The sequence below is a fragment of the Protomyctophum parallelum genome (assembly GCF_964188405.1).
Source record: "Protomyctophum parallelum genome assembly, chromosome: 13".
Classification (NCBI taxonomy): domain Eukaryota; kingdom Metazoa; phylum Chordata; class Actinopteri; order Myctophiformes; family Myctophidae; genus Protomyctophum; species Protomyctophum parallelum.
This window is the reverse complement of record NC_139708.1, coordinates 34581001-34605860: the sequence shown is the minus strand read 5'-3', so window position 1 is coordinate 34605860 and position 24860 is coordinate 34581001. Positions and strand designations below refer to the sequence as shown.

General features: G+C 44.7%; 1 protein-coding gene across 1 annotated transcript; it reads left to right on the top strand.

Annotated features, from left to right (window-relative positions):
• The first annotated feature begins 15766 nt into the window (after positions 1–15766).
• LOC310868782 (butyrophilin subfamily 3 member A1) lies at positions 15767–24860 on the top strand. Its single transcript, XM_083779249.1, has 10 exons — positions 15767–15924; positions 18089–18170; positions 19829–19927; positions 21650–21751; positions 22115–22246; positions 22611–22748; positions 23518–23569; positions 23659–23685; positions 23812–23838; positions 23942–24860. The coding sequence occupies exons 2-10, from the start codon at positions 18111–18113 to the stop codon at positions 24496–24498; spliced, it is 1194 nt and encodes a 397-aa protein (XP_083635375.1). The 5' UTR covers positions 15767–15924; positions 18089–18110; the 3' UTR covers positions 24499–24860.

Genomic DNA, 24860 nt, shown 5'->3' with positions numbered 1-24860 from the left:
CTCACAAAAAACATGCAGTAATCCTGGTCTCTAAACTGCCTCCCCCTGGCCAGCCTTGGTGCCTGATGGAGGGGAAAGGAACTGGTTGGAATAACATGTTCCTTCCACACGCTACGTCCAACCAGGGAAACTCCCCCATGTCAGGTGCAAAGGAGCGACTTGGACACTCATGCATGAAGGAAGCATGAGTTCAAGTCCGTTGCTCTCCCCAGGTTGGCGGAGGGTGTGTAGAGCCCAGGATCACATTAGATAATTGACACAGGGGTGAAAAATGGGTTACAAAATTGTGGGATAAAAATGTAATAAGAAAATAATAGCATGATCTACAAGCTCGCAATGCGTGTTGCAATGCTATACGTTATAGCTTGAAGATCTGCTATTTGCACTAGTTTTCTTCTCTTTTTTGGGGGAATTTCTTAGATTTTATTGTTTTAAATTCATCATCATCATTTACTTTAATGTTTCTGAAATATCTGAAAATGGTGGTAAAAAATGGGTAGTAAACATACGTGCCACTGTTTGGGAAACAGTGCTTAATTAGTAGGTCTACAATACTTGAGTAAATGTACTTTAATACTTACTTTCCACGACTGTTCCCTAGTAAAATGTTTACAGTAAGAGTGGCTTGGCCTTGCCCAATCTAAGAAGTAAATAAATTAACATTTCATTCCCTCGTATAGCAGTACAAGCTTGAAAGAGCATTTCATGAAGTGAAAGAGGAATGAAACCACCACAGCCTATCATGTAAATTTACGTGCACAATTAACATGGGTTACCATTTAATCATGATACAGAAAAATAAATTAATGAATGCATTTGTTTGTGTGCTGCACTTGGAAGAGAGAGAGGGAGAGAGAGAAAGAGAGAGAGAGAGAGAGTGTGTGTGTGTTTGTGTGTGTGTGTGTGTGCGTGCGTGTGACTGTGTTTATGTTTATTTATTTGATATGGACATAACAATCACATTGCTCATTGCACAATTGTACAACTTGTAGATGCATCGTTTACAGTGTGTTAGCACGAGTGCTAGTTTTCACCACTTGTCAAAAGTTAAAAGAACACCCAATCTAAAAATAAGAAGTACAATAAGTACATTCAATAAAAAGTACATTCAAGTGAAATTTACAGCAAGGTTACAGTACATTACATTACCTCCAGTACAAAAGTAAACATAATCATTCTCGTAACCAGTCAGGAGCTATACATGGCCAAAGTAACCCCCTTGTACAAAAAAGGGAGTAAATTAGAACCCGGCAACTACCGCCCTATTTCTATTCTAAGCTCCATCTCGAAAGTGATGGAAAAAATTGTCTATGAACAGGTTGAAAAGTATCTTGCCACTAATAAATTGCTGTACGAGTTCCAATCTGGCTTCAGAACATCCCACTCCACTGACACATGCCTCCTCTATTTGAGTGATCACATCAAACACGAGGTGGATGCTGGAAAATACTGCGGCATGGTCATGCTGGACCTCCAAAAGGCTTTTGACACCGTGAACCACTCCATACTGGTTAACAAGCTTAAAGCTATTGGTTTTGATAGCACATCAGTGAGCTGGATGCAATCCTACCTGGAGGGGAGAGAACAGATGGTGGAGGTGAACGGAACACTGTCCCCTCCCCTCCCAGTGAGCTGTGGTGTCCCACAAGGAAGCATACTAGGGCCTTTACTGTTCCTAATTTATGTTAACGACATGACTTCAGCTTGTGACTGCAACTTGTTCCTGTTCGCAGATGACTCAGCACTGCTGGTCTCGGACAGGAACAAACTGCAGGTTGAAAAGACCCTCAGCTCTGAACTCGGTAGAATCTGCACCTGGCTCGCTGATAACAAACTATCCTTACACCTGGGAAAAACTGAATCCATCCTCTTCGGATCAAATAGTAAACTCAGCAAGGCAGATGGCTTCTTGGTTAGAGTGGGTGACAATATTATCACACGAAAAGATCAAATTACCTACCTAGGTTCCATCCTGGAGGCTAATCTTTCCGGTGATAAAATGGCCACCAACGTAATCAAAAAAGTCAATCAAAGAACAAGATTCCTTTACAGGATCTCCTCACTGGTCAGCAAAAACACCTTGAAGACCTTAACAGGAGCCCTCGTACAAGGTTTCTTTGACTATGCATCCACCTCTTGGTACCACAGCACCTCAAAGGCCCTTAAAACAAGGCTCCAGACCTCCCAAAACAAACTGGTCAGGCTCCTACTTGGCCTCACCCCCCGAACCCACCTCACCCCTGCCCACTTTGACAGGCTGGGATGGCTTAGGGTCGTCGACAGAGTACAGCATCTTGCAATGGGTCTGGTCCACAAGATTCGATACACCACCAAGATACCCATGTACCTGTCTAAATACTTCCTTAATGTAAACGAAGTCCACACCCACAACACCAGAGGGAGTGCAACAAACCATGTACAACCCAGATTCGGCACAAACAAGGGACTAAATTCTTTTCGCTCCTATGCCACCAAAATGTGGAACGCCCTACCAACAGTCATTAAGACATGTGAATCCCTTGACTCCTTCAAAACCGCTCTCAAAGGGCACCTACGGATGGCTGCAATTCGAAACTGGCCTCTGTAAAATCTGAATCCCCCCCACCCCCCCACCCCATTTCCCTCACTGTATATTGTATATTTTCCCAGTGCTTGTATATTTTCCCTTTTTTGCTTCCCATATGATGAATTCCTGTTCTGTTCTTTAGCTACATAGAAATGTCTATTTGTATGTCTCTAAATGGTTGTATGTCTTTAAATGTTTTGATGAATTGAACAATGTGGACCCTGTTGTAAACAAGTGTAATGCTTAATTGGGTCGTCCACTCACAGTTGACAGTCTTTGTATTGAGTTTGTGCTTAAAATGTACTGTAAATTCTACAAACTGTTAATAAATATTTCAATCAATCAATCATGTGAGCACAGTTGATCTGATTTCAACCATAGTTTGAGACCTCTATAGAACACATTACCATCCGTCTCTAGTTTTAAGACCGTAGGCAAGGAGTTCCATAAGTTAGCTCCCTTTACTGAAAAGGCAGACTGTCCGAATGTGTTGTTACACCTGGGAACAACACAGTTACCACTTGTTGAGGCGCGAGTGGTTGCTCTACCAGAGCTCGGAAGTCTAACTATCAGTCCAGAGAACAAAGGTGAGACATGACCCTGTAAACACTTAAAAACCAATTTGATAGTAGAAAAAAATAAAATAAAAATCAAATGTAAAAAGGTTGTGTTTTTTTAGAACACCACAAATGTGCCATCTCATTGGTTTTTGATCCATGATGTTTATAGCCCGTTTGTATATTGATGTTATTGGTTTTAAGACAGTTTGAGAGGATTGTGACCATGTTGTGATGCTGTATGATAGGTGTGAGAAAATCATAGCATGCATATACAGCTGTGCATGCGTGTGCGTGTGTGACTGTGTACGTGTGTGAAATCATTCTGCCTGTAGAGACTTATACAAGTATGCAATCCCCTCCAAATGCAAATGGAGTGTGTCTTCACATCCTGACTGGCATTTAAACGGTGGTGTAAAGTAGCTAAGTACAAGTACTGTAGGCCTACTTAAGTACATTATTTTTTTTCAACAGCCTACTTTTATCTCTTCTCTAGCCTGGAATCCAGTCTAGAGCTACTTCTACTCCGAGAATATTGTACTTTTACGCCACTACAATTATTTTAAAACTTTTGTTAATAGTTACTTTTTACTTTAGATTTGGATTTGTATTAGGCTACTAAACATACACTTAAACTCTATATATTTTCACTACATTGTGAGCTATTGTAGAGTATTATAATTTGTTATTTTTTTTAAATATATTTTTTATACATTTTGAAAACTTGAAATGGGACATTCTGCTTGTACTTTTACTTTTGGTATAGGCTACTTAAAGTATAACATATTATTTTGATGTTTAAGATTTATTTTTGGGCTTTTTATGTTGAATGCGAACGAAAATAAAAGCCTTGGTACAGACTACAGAGTCTATGGCCCTCATTTATCAACCGTGCGTACGCCAAAATATGGGCGCACGCCGAAATTACCGACATTTTCGGCATTTAACATTTCCGGCAAAGCTTGAAATTTAACTTGAGTAGGACAAATAGTCACGTCTGGTCGCGAGCTGGCGTACGCTGTTTTTCTGTTTTACACAAGCGGAGCAGCCTTGTCTGAACTGCTGAGAGGCTGTCACAGGCATCAAAACATATATGTATTCACTCCTAAAATGTTTATATAAAAGGTATGTATAATGTATATGGGCTACATGTAAAAAATAAAAAAATAAAAATGTTAAGGAATACATGTGTCATATGAAATTAGTAGGAGATAAAATCGCGCAATTAAAAACAATGTTGCAAGAGATGCTTAAGCCATTTAAACAGTGTTTTGCATGAGCGCATACATGCGAGGATTTGGGCTGTCTGTGCTGAAATATTTCCATGACGGGACGTTGGAGAGTATAGTGCAGCAGCTGCTGCAGCTCAGCTGCGGAGAGTCCCAACGTGCAGGTATAGCCTACTGTAGCCTAATCTACAGCATGAAGGCCGATGTCTTTCTTACGGTATGTGCAATATAATAAACCCGACGCGTCGCTCGAATGCCAAATGTACCGTGCCAGGCTGTGGCAGGCTCCCAGCGCAAGTGGGAACTGCATCGGAGATATAGGTATATTACCCAGCCAGCCCATGCACCAGCCACATGAGGCTATGGTTGTGGCTGCACATTCATATAACAGTGACTAACGACTGCGAGGCAATCTAAATAGACTGGCGAACGTCGGAACGTGCATGGTCAGTTGGTCACGGACGGACCACTGTGATAGAGAGAGACAGACAGACAGACAGACAGACAGACAGACAGACAGGACAGGAGGAGCAACTGCAAAACAGCAGCGTGTGTGTGCCTATTTGTTATTTAATTATGGTTCACAGGTTCAGGTTTTCGTTCACTAATATATCTTGTTGTATATTAAATAAAAAATACTTTAATAATTTAATATACAACTAACAACACACAGTTAAAGTTGCAAATAGCGATATGTGCGTGCGTGCGTGCGGGGGGTGAGGGGGAAGCGAAGCGAGAGGAGAAACAGACAGCTTTATTTAATGTGTCATGTAGGTGCGTGCGTGCATGACAGCAAGGCAAGCGAGGTGAGAGGGAAACAGACAGGGACCCTGCATGAATTAAATAAAGTTGTAGGCCTACCCTGTCACAGGGTAGGCCTACAACTTTATTTAGTTGTCTGTTTCTCCTCTCGCTTCGCTTCCCTTGCTGCCCGCCTCACCCCCCGCACGCACGCTTTATTTAATTCATGCAGGTGTTCGTTCTTTATTTGTTTAACAACACACCAGTTAGTTGGGCTTGCAAGTTGCGTGTGCGTGCTGTGCGTGTGTATGAGAGAGGGGGGTGAGGCGAGCAGCAAGGCACGGGAGAAACCTATTTTTTCATGTAACCATGGTTTCAGGAAACGTATTGCCGTTGTTCATGTCGCAAAAACGAGGGCGAGGCTTGATTTCTTAGGGCGTGCCAGATCAAATTCAGCCGTGACATTTATTAACGTGAGAACAAAATTAAGGAAGGATCAGCTGTTTGCGATCACTTTATAAATGCCGTGGCGACGTGGGTGTACTACGAAACCTGCACTCGAATCTGTGGCAGATTTTACACTCGATTGATAAATGAGGGCCTATGGCTTTATTTGACAGTAGGTATAGACAGGAAACAGGGAGACTGTTTCTACATGTATTGATATTTTACACATAAGTAAAAAAGAAAGTTCCACCACTACAGTTATATTTATATCTCCTTCTAGTTCTTCCATGTGTGGCCAGGGCACTAAGGCCCGGAAACAGAACACCAGACTACGCCACTCTGGGAATTTCACCAAGAGAATATGTACAATAGCCCACTGGGCAATAATAAGAAGAGGGAGCAGAGACGTGTAATTCCAGTACAAAAATGTATATTGTTTTATTATGTTGAATACAAAAGGGTTACTTCAACTCTTAACGAGCTTACACTTAAGACGGAGGGTGGAGGTTGGAGGTGAGATTTATTGCAGATGAATTGATTACAGTATGGAGCTGGGATTGAGTGAATGGACAGAGAAGTGACTGACAGTATGATAACAGAATGATAACAGAATGATGACGGTACGAGGAGGAGACAGTGGAGGAGCTTTGGCGTGGGCCCCCTGGGGACGGACCAGAGCCTCGGTTCGGATCCTGCCTGGCGGAGGCAGGGGGGGCTCTTGAGCCTGCCCCCCTGGGGCCGACCTGGTGGAGCCTGCTGCTGGGCGGTCGTCGGGGAGGTGGCGGGTACCTGAACGGAAGCACAGATGAGCGAAGGGAAGTGAGGACCGTTTATAAAGGGGTGCGGACAAGGTAACGCAGATCTGATTGGAGCAGACGGATGATGGAGCATTACAGCTCTAAGTTGAACTATCGTTAACAACTAAAACTTCAACTCTTAACGAGCTTACACTTAAGACGGAGGGTGGAGGTTGGAGGTGAGATTTATTGCAGATGAATTGATTACAGTATGGAGCTGGGATTGAGTGAATGGACAGAGAAGTGACTGACAGTATGATAACAGAATGATAACAGAATGATGACGGTACGAGGAGGAGACAGTGGAGGAGCTTTGGCGTGGGCCCCCTGGGGACGGACCAGAGCCTCGGTTCGGATCCTGCCTGGCGGAGGCAGGGGGGGCTCTTGAGCCTGCCCCCCAAAAGGAATTTAAAGAACATACCTGGAGGTCGTTTACCGCTTGGGTTGCCCTAGGGCGCCATTGGACCGCCTGGGGCCTGGAGGAGAGAGAGAGGAGCCTGCGGAGATGGGACCTTGCAGAGGCGGATGGAAAAGAGAGAGTGGGGTTAGTAGCGTAGGAGTGGACGACCTCTCGGCAGAGGGTTGCGAGAAGGAGCAGTGGCGAGAACTTTGGTTCACCTGGCGATGGTGGTGAGACAGGGAGACTCCCGGCGGAGGAGGCCCGTGTGGCCGGAGGACGGGTCGACCGTCGTTTAGGAGGAAGTGAGTCATGGGCGTCCTGGAGAGGGAGAACATGTTTAGAAGTGGGCAGAAGAGGAGGTACCCGCCACCCGACACATCCACCAGTCAATGTAGGTACCGCGCTGGAGGACGCCATGGACTTCTGGGCATCGAGCACGGAGGCGGAGGAAGGTCTAACGTAGGAGGAGAAGGCGTTGGACGACCATCTGCCCAGGGCCCGCAGGGTCGGGACAGAGACGCCGCTGGCAGCAGCGGTGGTGGCGGCGCCGATCCTCAGAGAGTGGCTGGAGTAACGGTCAGGCGGGAGGCCACATCTTTGGAGCAGGGAGCGGAGGTGAGAGGTGAAGGCGTGCTGGTGGAGAGGGAGACCATTCGGGAGGCTGAAGAGAGGAAGGTGGCCGGAGGAGCGTTTTCTGGCGGAGAGGAAGCGCAGCATGGAGGAGAAGGGGCAGAAGCTGCCGGGGACCTTGGCCACCGAGACGAGGCAGCCTCTGTGGTCACGGTCGGCTTTTGAGTGTTTCAGAGATAGGTTGAAGCAGGTGGGGGTGAAGCGCAGGTCGGAGACGCAGACGTCTCTGGAGGGGTCGAACGCCGTGGACCTGGTTGTGAACTCGCCTACTCTAAGGAATCCATAGAAGGCGAGGAGAAGGGCGGCTTCGAGGAGGAGGTCTAAATACGGAGTGAAGACTCCTTTCCTGAGTTCCGAGACGAGGGAGTGGAGAATGTTTAGAGTAATGGGGAGACGCTGGTCTGGGGCGTGGCGTGACGATCGCTGAAAGCCCTTTAGGAGGAGTTTGATATATTGGTTGGTGAACAGGCTAGGGAAAAAGGGGTCATGAAGGCGGGCGTGGAACTGGACCCCTGCTAATAGGCTGTTCATATAGCTGTGGCTGAGGTGGTTAAACTTGAAATTAAAAGTGAGAAAAGGGGCGACGGTCGAGACTAGTACTGGGAAGAGGGGAATGGAGTGACAGGCGCAGAACTGACCGAACTTGCGCCAGGCCGAGGCATAGCAGGAAACAGTGGCGGGGGAGAAAGCGGATTTAATATAGATGTTGGTGAGAGCACGGAGGTGATGGATGTGGGGCATCAGGACAGAACCAGTTCTCGGTGCGCCGGGCAGATCAGGGGGAGTGGCTTGGCGGAAGGGCATCGCCGGTGGAACTCCTGGAGTTTGAAACGAGAGAGGCAGTCGGCGATATTGTTAAGGTGGCCGGGGACGTGAGCTGCGCGGACCGTGAAGTTGAGCATGACGGAGGACCAGGTGATGAATCTCATAAGGGGCATGATCTGATTGGAGGAGGAGCGGCCTTTATTTATGACGAAGACTGTGGCCTCATTGTCGCAGTTGAACACTATACGCTTGCGAGCCCAGCGGGACCCCCAGAGCTTGCAGGCTACGGCGATGGGGTACAGTTCGAAGTGGGCTATAGAAACCGGTGGCTGAGTTAGTTCGACGGGCCATCTGTCGGAGAACCATTCCCTTTGGAAGATCCCCCCAAAACCTGCAGAAGGCGCCGCGTCGGTGAATAAGTGCATTTCGTGAGCCGGAGTTACGGGGTCGTGATAGAAGAGGGAAATACCGTTCCAATCTTGCAATAACTTTGACCAAAATGAGAGATCGGACTGACAGCCTGCGTCTAGAACAACTACGTCGCTGAGGGAATCGACGCTGCTAGCCAGCTCCAGCAGCCGGGATATGAACGAGCGGCCCTGGGGAATTATTTTGATTGCATAATTAAAATGACCCAGAAGTGAAAGCAGCTGGCGCTTGGTGCGCGGTGAAGCGGCGCTCTGGATTAATTCTTTGACACGAGTTAGCTTTTCCAACGGGAGGGAAGCTTTCATTTCTACGGAGTCTAGGAGGATGCCGAGAAACTCGACGGACTTGGCCGGGCCGACTGTTTTTTCGGACGAGAGGGGAACCCCTAGGGCGTTAAACGTTTCTTTGAGTGAACGGAGGCTGGTGGGGGGGGACTGGGAGGGAAAATCTATTAACAGAAAGTCGTCGAGAAGGTGGAGGACGAAGGGTAGACGGTTAACGTTCAGCAGAACCCAGCAGAGCGCCTCCGAAAGCTGGTTAAAAATGTGGGGGCTGCTTCTACAGCCAAACGTTAAGCGAGTGGCGAAATAAAACAAGTTCTCCCATTTAACGCCGAAAAGGGACCACTGGGACGGATGGATTGGCATTACTTTAAAGGCGTCTGTGATATCTGCTTTTGCCAACCAAGCGCCTTGGCCTGCTATTTTAATGAGTTTTATTGCGTCGTCGATAGAAGCGTAATGCAGAGAAAAGTTTTCGAGCGGAATCATGAAGTTTACGCTGGGGCACAGGTCGTGACGGGGGGCTGACAGATCTATGATTAAACGTTTTTTCCCTGAATACTTTCGCGTAGCGATCCCGATGGGATTGCTGCGAAACGGATTGAAAGGCGGGGTGGGGTAGGGCCCTACCATGAAGCCTTTGAGAACCTCTTTCTCCAGGAGAGAAGCGACTATTTCTGGTTCTGACAGGGCAGATTGGAGATTAGGAAACACGTGAGAGTGAGTGAGGGGTGAGAGAACGCCGACGCGGAAACCTTGCGATAAGCCTGTGAGAAGATAGTCCGTGAATACTGGGTCGGGGTGAGATGATAGAGCGGCGGATAAAGCGTGAATGTGGATGGGGGTGGAGGGGTGGCTACTTAGAATGGTTTGGAGTATCGAGGAGTTTTGTGAGATGGACCCTCCCTGCTGGCGTCCCTCGGAGGGCGGGTTCGCCTCGGGCACACGGACTTTGGGTGGGGGTCTTTGCAGTAGCTACAGACGTGAGAGAATTGGCATTTACCGAAAGTACAGACATTTTCGTTAAAGTTATTACATATGGGCATGTTGTTAAAGAAAGTCACCTCTCTTCCGCGGGAGTCCCTCTGGCCCGGGGGGGGCTGGTCCTGGGGGTAGGGATCTTGAGAATCGAAGGCGGAAGGATTCGAAGTTTTTGGGCGGTTTTCTTTTTTCACAGAGGGAGCGAGAAACACGGACTTGGGACATGATTCGGCGGAGTGATCTACTTGGTTGCACAGATGGCAGGTAAGGGCCCTGTGGCCGCCTACGTGCAGAATGAGCAGCTCTGTGTCTAGGCACGCCCAGTTGAGTCTAGAATTGAAGCGAGCGAGGAAGTTAGCCGCTTTAGCTGAGAAGGCTTTATGATGATCGTAAAACAGGGGCCGCCGTATCTACGTTTGATTTCGCTAATGAGAGCGAGGTAGGAGTCTAACTCGGATCTACGCTCTGGGAAGGCATCACACAGGGTGTCCCTAAACAGGCCGAAGGCTATGACGAAGTCGCAGAAGTCGAGGGAACGGTTAAGGCGGGGATCGGAGGCGCGGAACACGGCAGAGAGCTGGTCGGAGCCTACCAGCTTTCTGTCGCATTCGGGAGTGGGGAGGATGAGAGAGGCTAGGTTAACGTCCTTCCCTTCGGTTATTTGGGCTCTGAGGTGAGAGGAAATGGCGGAAAAGGGAGAAATGAAATAATTACCGGCAGGGGCAACTGGCTGGGCGGAGGAGAGTGTGAACCCGGACCGCGGGTGGGGTGGCACTGGGTTGTTTGGAGGAGGAAAAGAGGACGAGAGCGTGGCGCTGCCGGCCGCTGGAGGAGGGAGCACGGGCGCTTGCTGAGAGAGCCGTGATTCGAGTGCCCCGACTGCGCTGGCCAGGGTGGCCATGGCTGACAGCAGCAGGGCGGTGGAGTCGTGAGATGGCGGCGAATGCGGATCTTGAACGGGGCCAGCGTAGGCCTGGGAGCCGCCGGGTTCGTCCTGGGTGAGCTCGGCTGAACGCGGGGTTGCATTTTTCTTTTTACCCTTACTCTTGCCTTGGCTGGGGGACTCGTGCTGCTGAGTCTGCGAGGACTCGATGGTGGCGAGAAGGAGATCCACTAGCTGAGAGTGGGTTAGGCCCCGTTCGGGAACGATGCCGTGGCCGGAGAGCGCGGCGTAAATAAGTTTGTCTGGCCAGGAGACGTACTCGGCGGCAGCAAGCCTGGAGCTGCGGCGGTGAGAGGTGCTGTCATCTGGATCTGACATGATCGATGGGCGTTTACCTGACTACCTGAACGGAAGCACAGATGAGCGAAGGGAAGTGAGGACCGTTTATAAAGGGGTGCGGACAAGGTAACGCAGATCTGATTGGAGCAGACGGATGATGGAGCATTACAGCTCTAAGTTGAACTATCGTTAACAACTAAAACTTAAAAGAGTACTTTAATTATGAGGTCAATATAAAAAAGGAGTCTAAAAGACAATAGCCTACAATAGATACCAGTAGCCGGGGGGGGGGGTACCGGTCCAGGGGTGTCCTTACAGACAGGGGGAAGGCAGGGAGTGAGGGAGTGAGGGGAAAGAATCACCGCCACCAAGGACGCACACACTTCACACTGCAAGAAAACAGAAAATGAATTAGATACACACACACACACACACACAACACTGGTTTCACAATAAAAGGCAAGCCACCGTATAAAAGCATAACATGCAAGTAAAATCCCATACAGCCTCTAGTACCACGTGACCCACCACCTGTCGCGACTACAACCCTAGCCCATACGGGCAATGCTGGTAATGCTAATACTATAATATATATAGTTCTATAGATATCAACTGCTAGTGAGCTGGTTTGCACCAAAACAAAGTAAACTTAAACAAAACAAAACAAAACGAAATCATAAACAAATTAACGAGGACAAAAACAGCAGCAGCAAGGCAAACCAGGGCTTCGCCTAACAAGACAAAAACATATAATTAATAACTCTGTCGAGTGCATACTTGCTTGTTGCACACTAGTAGGCCATAAATGGCCAACTAGTGCGCAAGCAGATCGCGCAAGTAATGTTTTCGCCCGCTGTAAACTGTCAAATCTCAGTATCTCTGTGAAGGAACGTTTGAAATGATTAATGTTTAGATGTAACTATTTGCTACCTATTTAAACATCTAGTATTATTGTCTCCACCAGGCCGAAGGCATGTGGGGAGAGTATGTTTTGCACTCCGTCCGTCCGTCCGTCCGTCCGTGTGTCCGTCCGTCCGTGTGTCCGTGTGTCCGTTCCAAGCTAATCTCGGCCACCGTTAACCCGGTCGATGCCACATTTTGCACACACACTCCCTGGATGCCAACGATGAACCTCTGCCCCAAACTTTCCAGAACGGTCTGTTTTAGCGCCACCAGGAGGCCGCTTTGAGGAGGCCGCTTTGTGCAAAACAAGTTTTTGCACAGTACACCTACAGATTTTGTCCAAACATCACGCAAATTGGTACACAGTCTCTCTAGAGCCATTCCACGAAAACAGTCTTTCAGATTTCCAGAACGGCCTGTTATAGCGCCACCAGGAGGCCGCTTTGTGCAAAACAAACAAAATGCTGCAAATCATGAACACATCGCGTGATTTCCGTGAAATTGTGCACCCACATTCCCACTAGGCACAGGACAAAATGCCACATGAACAATTTCAACTCAGCCTCAAGGTGGCGCTATAACTGGCAGAAAAGTGTTTTACCTCTAACTGCACGGATCTGTGGATAACTTTGTATGCCAACTCCCTAGAGGCCAAGGACAAACCTTTGTCTGGAATTTTTCACATCTGCTCTTTATAGCGCCACCAGGAGGCCGACATATGTAAAACACATTTTCTATTATTACTCCTTCAGATTTTATCCAAATTTCACACAAATCGGTACACATGATCTCCATAGTCATGTGATCAACACAGGTTTGTTTGATTTCTCATATTCCATCCTGATTGACCACGATTGCCTAGCAAATGTAGCAAATGGCCACAACTCCTCAATGCAGCGTCCGATTCATTGCGATGAAACTGTGCACGCATATTCCCACTAGCCTGAGGAAGAATCCTGGTGGAGACCTGTGCCGATTGGCACTTTATCTAGTTAAGTATGATTCAAGTTTCTATCTATATAAGAAATACTGTTTTATCGTTGTAGATATATTCTGGATCCCTTTTTAGTTTTTCAGATACAAATAAATCATTTATATGTGTTGAAAAAAAGGTATATAAACTGAATTAAAATATGTTATACAGTATAATTTTTCTGTAAACGGTGGAATCTCAATATCTCTGTGAAGGAACATTTGAAATGTCTAATTATTGAGTGTAACTATTTACTACCTATCTACTTTATGCATGTAAACACCTATAAAAAAAAAGTATATAAACTGAATTAAAATATATTATACAGTATAATTATTGTATTAACAAAGTATTATTTATTGTAAATTGTCAATTATTTTAAATCTATTTCATGTTGGACTATAGCGATATTAATACTAAATATATAGTATATAGGCATATACGTATACATATATACTCTATACTCTATACTGTATAAAGTGTGTAGTTGTAAGTTGATTAGCGGTATACTGTGGTTACTTTGCACCAAAAACCGTGACAGCTGTTCCGCCATTTGATGTTTATGCAAGAAAACAGCAAATCTGTGCCTGGTTTGCTGGGGCAAATGACCACAAATGACCAAATTTCTTACGTCATACGTATACTATATACATACTCAGTAAAAATAAAATAGGAAATTGTGCCTGATCTGCTGGGACCAGAGTACGTGGTGTGTATGACTAGCTCTAAATGATGATGTAAGTAATATATATAGTATATAGGCTATATAGTATATAGGCATATACTATATACGTATACATATATACTCTATACTGTATAAAGTGTGTAGTTGTAAATTGATTAGCGGTATACTGTGGTTACTTTGCACCAAAAACCGTGACAGCTGTTCCGCCATTTGATGTTTATGCAAGAAAACAGCAAATCTGTGCCTGGTTTGCTGGGGCAAATGACCACAAATGACCATATTTCTTTTTTTTTTCTTTTTAAGATATTTTTTTGCGGCTTACGCCTTTTATTGGTTTTTTTAAGGGACAGACTGTAGGCTGACAGGAAACGGGAGAGAGATGGGGGGAAGACATGCAGTAAAGGCCGTGTCGGGCTCGGGAGTCAAACCCGCGGCACACTGCGACTGGATTACCAGTCGGGTGCCCAGACGGTTACGCCACCGCCTGGGCCAAATGACCATATTTCTTACGTCATCATTAAGAGCTAGTCATACACATAGACACCACGTACTCTGGTCCCAGCAGATCAGGCACAATTTGCTATTTTATTTTTACTGATTATGTATATAGTATACAATGACGTAATAAATATATATAGATATAGGCATATACTATATACGTATACATATATACTCTATACTCTATACTGTATAAAGTGTGTAGTTGTAAATTGATTAGCGGTAGGCCTATACTGTGGTTACTTTGCGCCAAAAACCGTGACAGCTGTTCCGCCATTTGATGTTTATGCAAGAAAACAGCAAATCTGTGCCTGGTTTGCTGGGGCAAATTACCACAAATGACCATATTTCTTACGTCATCATTAAGAGCTAGTCATACACATACACACCACGTACTCTGGTCCCAGCAGATCAGGCACAATTTGCCATTTTATTTTTACTGATTATGTATATAGTATACGTATGACTAGCTCTAAATGATGACGTAAGAGATTTGGTCATTTGTGGTCATTTGGTCCAGCAAAACAGGCACAGATTTGATGTTTTTCTGCATAAACATCGAATGGTGGAACAGCTGTCACGACGAAGGTGACCGGGCGAAAACATTACTTGCGCGCTCTGCTTGCGCAAGTAATAAGTTGACACTAAATGCAAACCCATTAATCCAGCAGTGCAACTGCCTTAATACCTCTATCGAAGGTTACACACGCATGTACATTAGGCAGAGGACACCCGGCGTGGACCACATAGCTCTGGATGCGTCGGCAAAAAGAAAAGATTAATTAATATAATTAAATTATAACTAGCGGATAACATCCAATCGCTATTATAACGGCACAACTTTGCCTTACCTCCGTTAACAGTAGCCTACATACACTTAGGGCAGACGTGCCCACGGCACGAGAGGACTGAATGCTTCCAGACCGGTAAGCAGGGGTTTGCAGAGAGCACCTGTAGAGTTAGGGTAGTATTGAGCACACCTAAGTTTTTGATTGATTGATTGAAATATTTATTAACAGTTTGTAGAATTTACAGTACATTTTAAGCACAAACTCAATACAAAGACTGTTAACTGTGAGTGGACGACCCAATTAAGCATTACACTTGTTTACAACAGGGTCCACATTGTTCAATTCATCAAGACATTTAGAGACATACAAATAGACACTTCTATGTAGCTAAAGAACAGAACAGAAATTCATCATAGAAGTGCAGGTACTATACCTTAATCACGAGACGCTCTTGCATACAACCCCTGCACAGACAGACAAACAATGCCAGCTACATGCCAGCCGCTCACGGCTCCTATTAATTAGCCTGACGAGGATGTGGACGTTGCGTTGCTAGGGGCAACTCGTGAAGCTCAACCCACTACACATGGGATGAACAGCAAGGTAGTGAGGGCACCATCTGGTCTCTGGAAATGGAAAAGTGACATGTAATGTAACAGGTTTTGCAATAGGTTACCGGCTACCGCTACTACATGCAAGATGCAACAACAGCAACATTTTTGGCCAGCAGTGGTTCCTAATCTTTTTTCTTTGGAGCACCCCTCCCCAACCTTGGCCCGTAGCTTCTACATCTGAAGAAGCTGAGTTTGTAACGTTACCTCACAAACATGGCCGCGCCGTTCGTCCACAGAACACACCAACAGCGGAAAAAAACGAGCAGTCCCGATCCCGACCGCACGAAACAAGTCTTGTATGTAAACAAGGTCAGACACCGCAGTCAAGACTTTTTACTGGACTACTGGACGAAAGGGGGATTTGTTGTTGCAGTGAAGAGGACATCACTGGATCTTTACTGTCTTTCTAATAAAGGTAGGTGGCGACTCACATCATCACATGTTCTAGCCTACACTACAATCGTTTGATTTGTTTGCGTAGGATATTAATATTTATCATTATCACATAAAATAGTGCATTAATGTATTAGCTATACGCATCACATATATAACCTAAGCCTAAAGAGTGTATGATTGTGTTCACAGAATAGGCTACCATGCCTAATGTGCAAAAAATGTTGCTGCAGTGCATGCAGGTGAAATGCTGCTGCATCAGTGAAACTGAGCAATGCCGCAAAGTCACACGGCAGCAGAGCAGGATATGTTTACCTTGTGCGCAGTGAACGGCCTATCTGGGTCATTCATTCTCACTGTCAAGTTGCAGAGTCATGCTTTCCCACCATACAACATGCATGAACTAGAAATAGTTCGATTAGAGATTGATTTACTAACGTGAAATCTAGGCATTCTATTTAAACGCGTATTGTATTTATTGTATAATAATATGTAGGAAATACTTTTTTATTTTTTATTGTATGCTATATTATATTTGAATCTATTTTAATTTATTTCCCCCCCTTTTTCTCTGTTATTCATAGAAAAAAAAAACGCACGCAGCTAAAACATTTAGCCTTTGCATTGAGCATTCACTCCTGACTGTTTAGCCTGCCCTACACAATCCCCCAATCATCTCTCTGGCTACACCAATAGGAAAGACATTAAAAGCTTTTCCTTATAATCCACTAATCGCATCACTGCCATCCATTCCCCACACATGCTACAGTAGGCTAATATAACTGCTGGCAGCAAACTGAATATACCAGATAAAGGGAGGAAGAAGAGAGAGAAAGATGGAGAGGGCAGAGGAGGAGACAGGCAGAGGGACAGAGATATGAAGCCCTGACACACTGGTTGTTTAGTGACACATGAGACGTTACACTGCGGCCTTGGCACCACGCAGGGCCAGCCGTGACTCATGTTACCAGGTGCGGCCTGTTTTAATTGTCATTATAGGGTGAAGTTGGTGAACATTTCTGAATAGGGTTGCCAGTTAATCTTTTTAACGTCAAGGATGGATGGACCCTATTTGATACAAAAATATTTTTCTCTGGGACCCCACCCCAATCAATCTACACTGTGAAATCCTCGGTGTTTAATCTCGGAGAGTGTACACATGGATCTAAATGGTCCATTTGGATCTCAGAATTACAGTACAGAGTACTACATACCCATTAAGGGTCCTTTTGGTTCCATTTGTACACTCAGAGATACAGAGCCATACAGGTCCATTTGGACCCCATGGTGGTCGACAGACCCCATGTTGAGATCCAGCAGTTTAAGCTTTCAGTAATGATTGTGCTCTCCAGTTAATAATGAACCAGGTACTCACCAATGTGATCTCCTTTACACCTTATGTCACTCAGTGATAATGTAACTTGAATAACTGGGTCAGTGCATCATTTATAGGCCGGGCAATGACTATAGTTGGGAATTCAAAGTCCCCACTGTTCCTTTGTTTTGTGACCCCACACAGGTCTGTGTTGTGTTTTGATACATGATGGTAGACGGGTTTAGACCATGTCGTTGCCACGTATGTTTTCCATCACGTATGTAATGACAAAGGTGTTTAAACACTAGGTATTTTGGAAGTAAATAGAAAAGACTTGCAGAATATCAATATTATTATAAGGGTGTGGTCACACTGACTTAGATTTTTGTCAATGCGGTGGATTCTGCTAATGCTTTTCAATGGGAACAGCTGAACGGCTATTTGGTTTAAAGGGCGCGGGGCCTAATAAAGATCCCTGGGAGACTCCGGTCATCGAAGTATACAGTATAGTGTTTTAAGTGGTTAAGGATTTCATGCACTTCATGGAAAACCCAGCCCCTTGCTGCTATATGCAATGGTGGAATTGATTGACCCACCTGATCATGCTGTTTGTCGGATAGTGGTGACTTGCAATCTGGACCGTGTCAAACTCAATTTGTGTGTGTGTGTGTGTGTGTGTGTGTGTGTGTGTGTGTGTGTGTGTGTATGTGTGTTTGTGTGTGTGTGTGTGTGTGTGTGTGTGTGTGTGTGTGTGTGTGTGTGTGTGTGTGTGTGTGTGTGTGTGTGTGTGTGTGTGTGTGTGTGTGTGTGTGTGTGTGTGTGTGTGTGTGTGTGTGTGTGTGTGTGCGTGCGTGCGCTCCCCCTCTCTAAGACTCTATTGCAGACCTGCCAAGATGATGCAGTGTTTTCACTTCATGGTGGAGCCGGCCAAGAACATAACGGTCAAGCTTAAGGTACCGGTACCAAAAGTCCTCCTGTCCCACAGTCCCACACATCCCAAACCCGTTCCAATGCTGACCCGCTCTAGTGTTATTTGCTGCTGTCAGAAAGCTTCTAAAATAACAAGAGTTCTGCCATTACAGCATTTTAATGCCTCCGCCGGCAGGCAGCCTTATCAGAGAGGCATTATTATGTCTTTGTGTTGTCCGTCTGTCCATAGTACTGTACTGTACTGTACTGTACTGTACTGTACTGTACTGTACTGTACTGTACTGTACTGTACTGTACTGTACTGTACTGTACTGTACTGTACTGTACTGTACTGTACTGTACTGTACTGCATGCGTAAATTCAAACATCCATCCAGACTTCCGTCCCAACCTTGTGAAACACGATAGGCCTATCTCATATCAATAGGCCTATCCCTCGAAAATGACATGATACTATTTCTTGGGTTTTATCCTTATCCTAAAGATGAAATGTGAACGCCTTGAGAGGGAATTTCATGACATTTGGCACAAATGTCCACTTGGATTCAAGGATGAACTGATTTAGAAGTAGCTGGTCAAAGGTCAAGAAACTATGACTCACAAAACATGTTCATTAACCACTTTAACCGCAGCATCCATATTCTGGAGGCAACATTAGCCAAAAATAGCCCATCTGCAAGCATGCGTTAGCAGATCGGCTATTTCTTTTGCAAATTGATTTAGGTGTAGATGGAAAAAAGCGGTCCATGTAGCCAACTCAGGTCCAGTTGACTACGTCTAGAGCAGTGGTTCCCAAAGTGGGGTGTGGGATCCGGGGACCCCCAGGGGTCCTTGAAGGAGTTCCAGGGGGTACCCAGCTAAATGATAGTTTGTAACCAAATAGACCCTCATGGTCTGTAACTCTGAGAGTTTGTACACTCTCAGAGCCAAATTAACATTGATTTCACAATATAAATTGGGGTCCCAGAGATAGAAATGCCATTAAATGGGGGTCCGTAGACTAATGCATGTCAAACTGGGAGGTCCTAAACTGTCTGAGAATCACTGCTGGAGCCGTAAAAATCTTCTCTCATGGGGTTCCCTGGCATGTCTTTTCAATGTGGGGGTCCTTGGCATGAAAAGGTTTGGGAACCACTGGTCTAGAGGGGGTAAATGGTTAAACTCCTTCAAAGACTACTGGCTACATTTTCTATATCAGTCTGGACAGACACTAGGTCAGACACGGATGTAAACGTTAACTGGTTGGCGGAGTGCTTATAACCATGATGCGGTATTTCTAGTTTTACCAATATGACAATTTTTGTCAGTGTCATTGGGGACATGAATAAAGGTGGTGAGTCAGGCGATTTTTCAGAGAGAGATAACCTCTTCCTCTGACTGCATGATGTGCATTTTGATCAGGTCAAGTGACTCTCCTCCTCTCTCTGGTTTGACCGCATGCTTAAATGTAGCTAAACTACAATCTCACAACGTGTCGTGATGTGACGTGTTGTGAGGTTGTAGTTTGGCCATATCCGGCACGCGACACCGGCATGCACCAAATCAAGCTTTACCGTCGGAAGCTCTTGCAAGCCCCAGCACTATTATCCTCCTTTTAATCTCTGTCTCTTTCTGCTGACTACTCTCTCCTAGCTCTGCTTTATCTTCATCCCGAAGAAACCTTTTTCTCACTTTTCCCACAGGAGTCTCGCAAGAATGCGATTGATGCGAAAAAGGAGCCCCTGGAAGAGAACCAGCTGTTTATATTGGAGCTGGCCAAAGACCTATGCCGCGTGTGCCAGGTAGGGCAGTCACCATCATGAACATTTTACTTGATCATACGAATAGTTGCGATTAAAGATAACGTTTTCGTTTTTGGCATAATGACACTATTTAGCTGCACAAAAACACAGTATGGCCACTCGAACTGCATACATGACCATGCTCTGCTGCCCTGAAAATGTTTTAACCTTATAATTGTGTGTTTTTAGTCTATTTTATTATTATTATTATTATCATGTATCAATTTGTAAAGTTCTGCAGTTTTTTCAGTGGGGCCTCGGCTCCACTGCAAGCATGAATTAATAAAGTCAAGTCAAGTCAATTGAACATTGGATTGGAACATGTAAAATTGTAAATTAACATTGCATTTCTGTTTGTCTTTTAGGCTTTGTAAGCTCAACTTGCATGGGGAGGTTTGGAAATAACTTAAATATACAAAGGAATTGCTGACAATACCAATAATCCAAATAAATGATGTACTAAAGCCATGTTTAATAATTTAATACTTCTATACAAAATAAAGTGGAAATAGCTAATGTACAAGCTCACTTCGTGACACGTTGAGGCTGCTACAGTATATTTCTGTTATTTTAGAAAATGTTTGAAAATGTATGAACATTCTTCGACAGATGAATTTATATACAGATGAATGGAAACAATTCGGACAATTATGCAAAAAACGTATTGTGGTCATCTCAAATGAATGTGATCAGGCCATTATGTCATAATTGTGCCAGGCTTAGTGCCAGGTAGACGCTGCACTGCAATAAGCTAACACACCTCTCGTGTGCACTTTACACACCTACTTTGCGTTGCTGTCGGGCAGAAACCTCCTATCTCGATATTTTAACTTTTTGTGTTACTACTTAATAATTAATCACACTACAATATTACACAAAATGATCAACCGTTACGTAACAGATCCACAAGCTTGTAGATCTGCTACTTTTGATGAATTTGAATCTTGAAAAGTAATTTGTTTTTTGACATATGAGGTTTCAGATAGAGACGATAGACTTGTTGAGAAACATGAAGAAAGAAAGAAATGGCTGCTGTGTGAATATGGTCAATACAGATGATGAGATGATCAGTTAAAAAAACGCCACTGAAATCAAAGTGTTCCAGGCACAGAAAATACCATATACCTTTTAATAATATACTAAGCATGTCCCAGGCCTCTAGGTGGCAGCATCAGCACACATCATCCAGTGGGCTAAGGGTCTCTCTCCCTCTGTTGACAACCATCTGTTATCTTATTTATCTTCTATTCAGTGGTAACATTAAGTAACATTTGATATTTGAGGTACTTTAGTGGAGTATTTCCAATTTCCAATACTTTTACTTTTACTCCACTACATCTTGGATCCAATTATTGTACTTTTACCCCACTACATTTATTCACAAACGTTAGTTACTAATTTACTTTGTAGATTTTTTATTATATTACAAAAATACATTAACCACTTAATTTCGGACATTTGAAAATAGACCATCTACAACATTGTAAGGTTGCAGATCTGCTATTTTCAATATATTGTTATACCTTTGGAAATTTGAAGCGGGACATTCTGCACAATGACTACTTTTATTTTTGGTACTTTAAGTACATTGTGATGCCAAATCTTTTGTACTTTAATTTTTAATTCAGTACTTTTACTTGTAACAATCAGTACTTTTTCCATCACTGCTTCTATTTGCCAAAACGTTGAGCTACTCTTTATTTCTCTACCCTGTCATTACAGAAGTCAGAGGTGCTGGAGCACATCTGGAACATTGAAGACATTTGGTCCACCCCTGTCTGCAGGGCCTTCATCTTAGAGTGGGCCTCTATGCTGGAGAGCAAGGTACTGGTCTGAGATAACCCACTTCTCGTACACTTTGAAATAGGCCTCCATTTATGACAGTATCAACTTTGATAGAAGTGTTACAGGCTTACTAAATTTGTGCTGTTGTATTCAGTGGTTCTCAATCATTGTCATGTTAAGGATTCCCAAGATTTATATGTATTTGGCTGCGGACACAGATTTGAAACCATATTTTGCCAGGGACCCCCATAAGAGAATATTTGTTAAGATCACCCACCCACCCTAAGGACCCCTGGCGGGGGTCCTCGTCAGACCCCACTTTGAGAACCACTTGCTGTTGATCAATCTAAATACAAATATAGATTATAGATGTATGTTTGAGCCTTATTGTTTTGTCTGTAGAGGAGGCCAATGCAGACAGATGGCTGGCCAGAGATTGATTGCAGCAAACTTGATCAAGCTACCGAGCAAGATGTGGAGCTGGCCAAGATGGTTATCTTCACCTGGATCAAAGACCTGAGAGCCCAGCCTGAGGTAGGACGTTGTCTGCCTTTCAACTTTGTTCCATTAACCACATAGATTTAAAATTATAGTGGAATCTGGCCAGCAAGTTATCTCATCATTAGTCTTTTTAAAAATAAATTATTAATATTCATTCACATGTTTTCATTATTCCAACTACTTTCACACATGATCAACGGCCCCTACAGTAGGTTGGTAGGTTTGACTGCATCGTGTTTGTGAAGTTAACCGCTTAACCAACACAATTAGTTATACGAGAAATAGCTGATATAAAACTTTCGGAAATGTTTTGACTTCAATGACATAATAGGGACCCCATGTATAGGGTTTATGTGGTTAAAACCTGACCTTATGTAATGTTGATCAAACCTTCTAGAAAAGTGTATGGCCTGGGGAGTCTGTAGCAAAAGCTCTGAATGATCTGGAGTCTGCTTGGCGATGGGGACGCATGCCCAACCTGCTGACTGCCATGGAGCTTGTCATGTGGACCTTGATGTCACAGACCCTAGAGAAGGTATGTTGTCACATTATCTCACCAGTATAACCAGACCTCGCTGTGTAGACATGCAGTTTATACGTAAAACTGAATCCTAATCTAAGGTGCTATTTACACGAGGATGGTGTTCATATAAAACGTCAAAATAAAGTATCGTTTGTTGCTGTCATTTAGACGAGAACCGTGTTCTCAGGAGGTGAAAACGCAACGAAGTGAAACCGCCTCCCAGAGTGGAAATCTTTGAGAACGCCGTTCCCTATGGTCTCCATATAAACAGGCAAAACGGTGAATCCGCAAAACTTATGACATCATGGCTCACGTTGGCTCACAGCGCATATGTTTATTACATTGATGCAGAGCAATATCATTATGATATAATGGAGTTCCTGAACAAGCCTCCCTCCTCGCCTACAAAGTGATGCTCATCAGCGATGTTGAATGTAAAACCATGATGTAAATAAAAAGCCTTGTGATAGACGGCAGCCGCGGCAGCAGCGTTTCTTTAATAAATATATATCATCCCGTGGCGCGCCCAGAGCAGTGTTGCGCCACTTGCGTCTTCTTCTTGTACGTGGGTGACCTGTCTATTTGGCAGCCCGTTATCGCCACCTAGCGACAGTATAGCATAATAGCACATCATATCATAACGTGTGCGTTCTCGTGTAAAGGGTAAGAAAAAATGAGAACGCAACGGGACTTTGACGTGTTATATGGAGATCGTCGCCGTCTAAAAGAGGCCTAAGATTGACCAAAATTGTACTGTTCATGTTCCTTCACTCTCTTGCAGGAGAACATACCCCTGCAGTGGCTTATCTGGAAACAGAGGTCTCATAAAATTGGTGTGTGAACTAAATTGATTCTGCTAGTTGGAATGTTTAAAATGTTTTATCTAAAATGAAGTGAATGACATGTTACCGTCTCCTCTCAGGTGCCACCCGCTACATTCCTCACGCAGGTAAATATGTACAGTTGAGCACCATTTGGTGTTTGATCTACCGGTATTTAATTTACCGTTGAACCTCTTGGAGGATCACTCGGATGAACAAAACACATTATTAAATGTCTTTTATTGATTTCACAGTGTGGGAGTGGATTGCAGATGCTACAGGTAAACCGTTTAGTTTCGTCAGAATTTGACACCGTAACTCTTTTATAATGCTGCCATTTGAATTAGACCACTCCCATAACTCTAACCCTGCTCTCACCCTCAGTGGACGTGACTCTGGATCTGGACACAGCCAACCCTGACCTGCTGATCTCCGGCGACAAGAAGATGCGCTGCGGCTACGAGAGGAAGGACTTGGCCAACTTCCACCAGCGCTTCGACGGGTGGTGGTGCGCCGTGGGCCGGGATGGCTTCAGCTCCGGCCGCCAGTACTGGGAGGTGGATGTCGGGGAGAGGGACTGGCGGCTGGGCGTGGCCAAAGAATCAGCCCTGAGGAAGGGCTTCAAGTCGCTGAACACCGACACGGGTTACCTGACGCTGCGCCTGGAGAGGGGCACCGAGCTCAAAGCCCTGACGGTTCCCTTCACCGCGCTGCCCCCGGGCCTCATCCCCCGCAAGGTGGGCATCTTCCTCGACCACGAGCACAAGCAGCTGTCCTTCTACGACGTGGACAGCCGCTCTCACATCTTCACCTACAATGAGAGCTTCGACGAGAAGCTGTTCCCCTTGTTTGGCACAGTGGAGATCATCAACGATCTCGTCATCAAGTCACCGGCGTCGCAGACTCATTGCCTCTGCCCCACGGTCTGCCTTTGGGCTTGAGTTCCTCTCAATTCCTTCTCTTTCACTACTCCACTAGATAACAATATACCGTATATATATACTATATAGGAACGTGAATTAATGTAGTCACTGGGAGTAATCAAAGATCCTTACCTATAAATGACCATCATAACACTATTGAATAGCTACCCGTATTCTATGTGACCACCATAAATGCTGCTACTATACGATGTGATTATTCCTGTCATCTCCTCACTAGAGCTATAGCGCTACTCTTTGCTCAAATAATGTATTTTCATACATTTGAAAGAACATAGTATTAATGTCATGAAATGTGCAATAGTAATCCTACAGTGACAATGCTCTCTCTGTGAATAATGAATAAACCAAAGCAAATGTCA

Bases quoted from the DNA above. Each gene is read 5' to 3' on its own strand.
- LOC310868782 (XM_083779249.1), top strand. From the start codon at position 18,111: ATGATGCAGTGTTTTCACTTCATGGTGGAGCCGGCCAAGAACATAACG. The intron at 21,752-22,114 runs GTACTGGTCTGA...TTTTGTCTGTAG, and splicing joins CCTCTATGCTGGAGAGCAAG to AGGAGGCCAATGCAGACAGA. The intron at 23,570-23,658 runs GTGTGTGAACTA...GTCTCCTCTCAG, and splicing joins ACAGAGGTCTCATAAAATTG to GTGCCACCCGCTACATTCCT.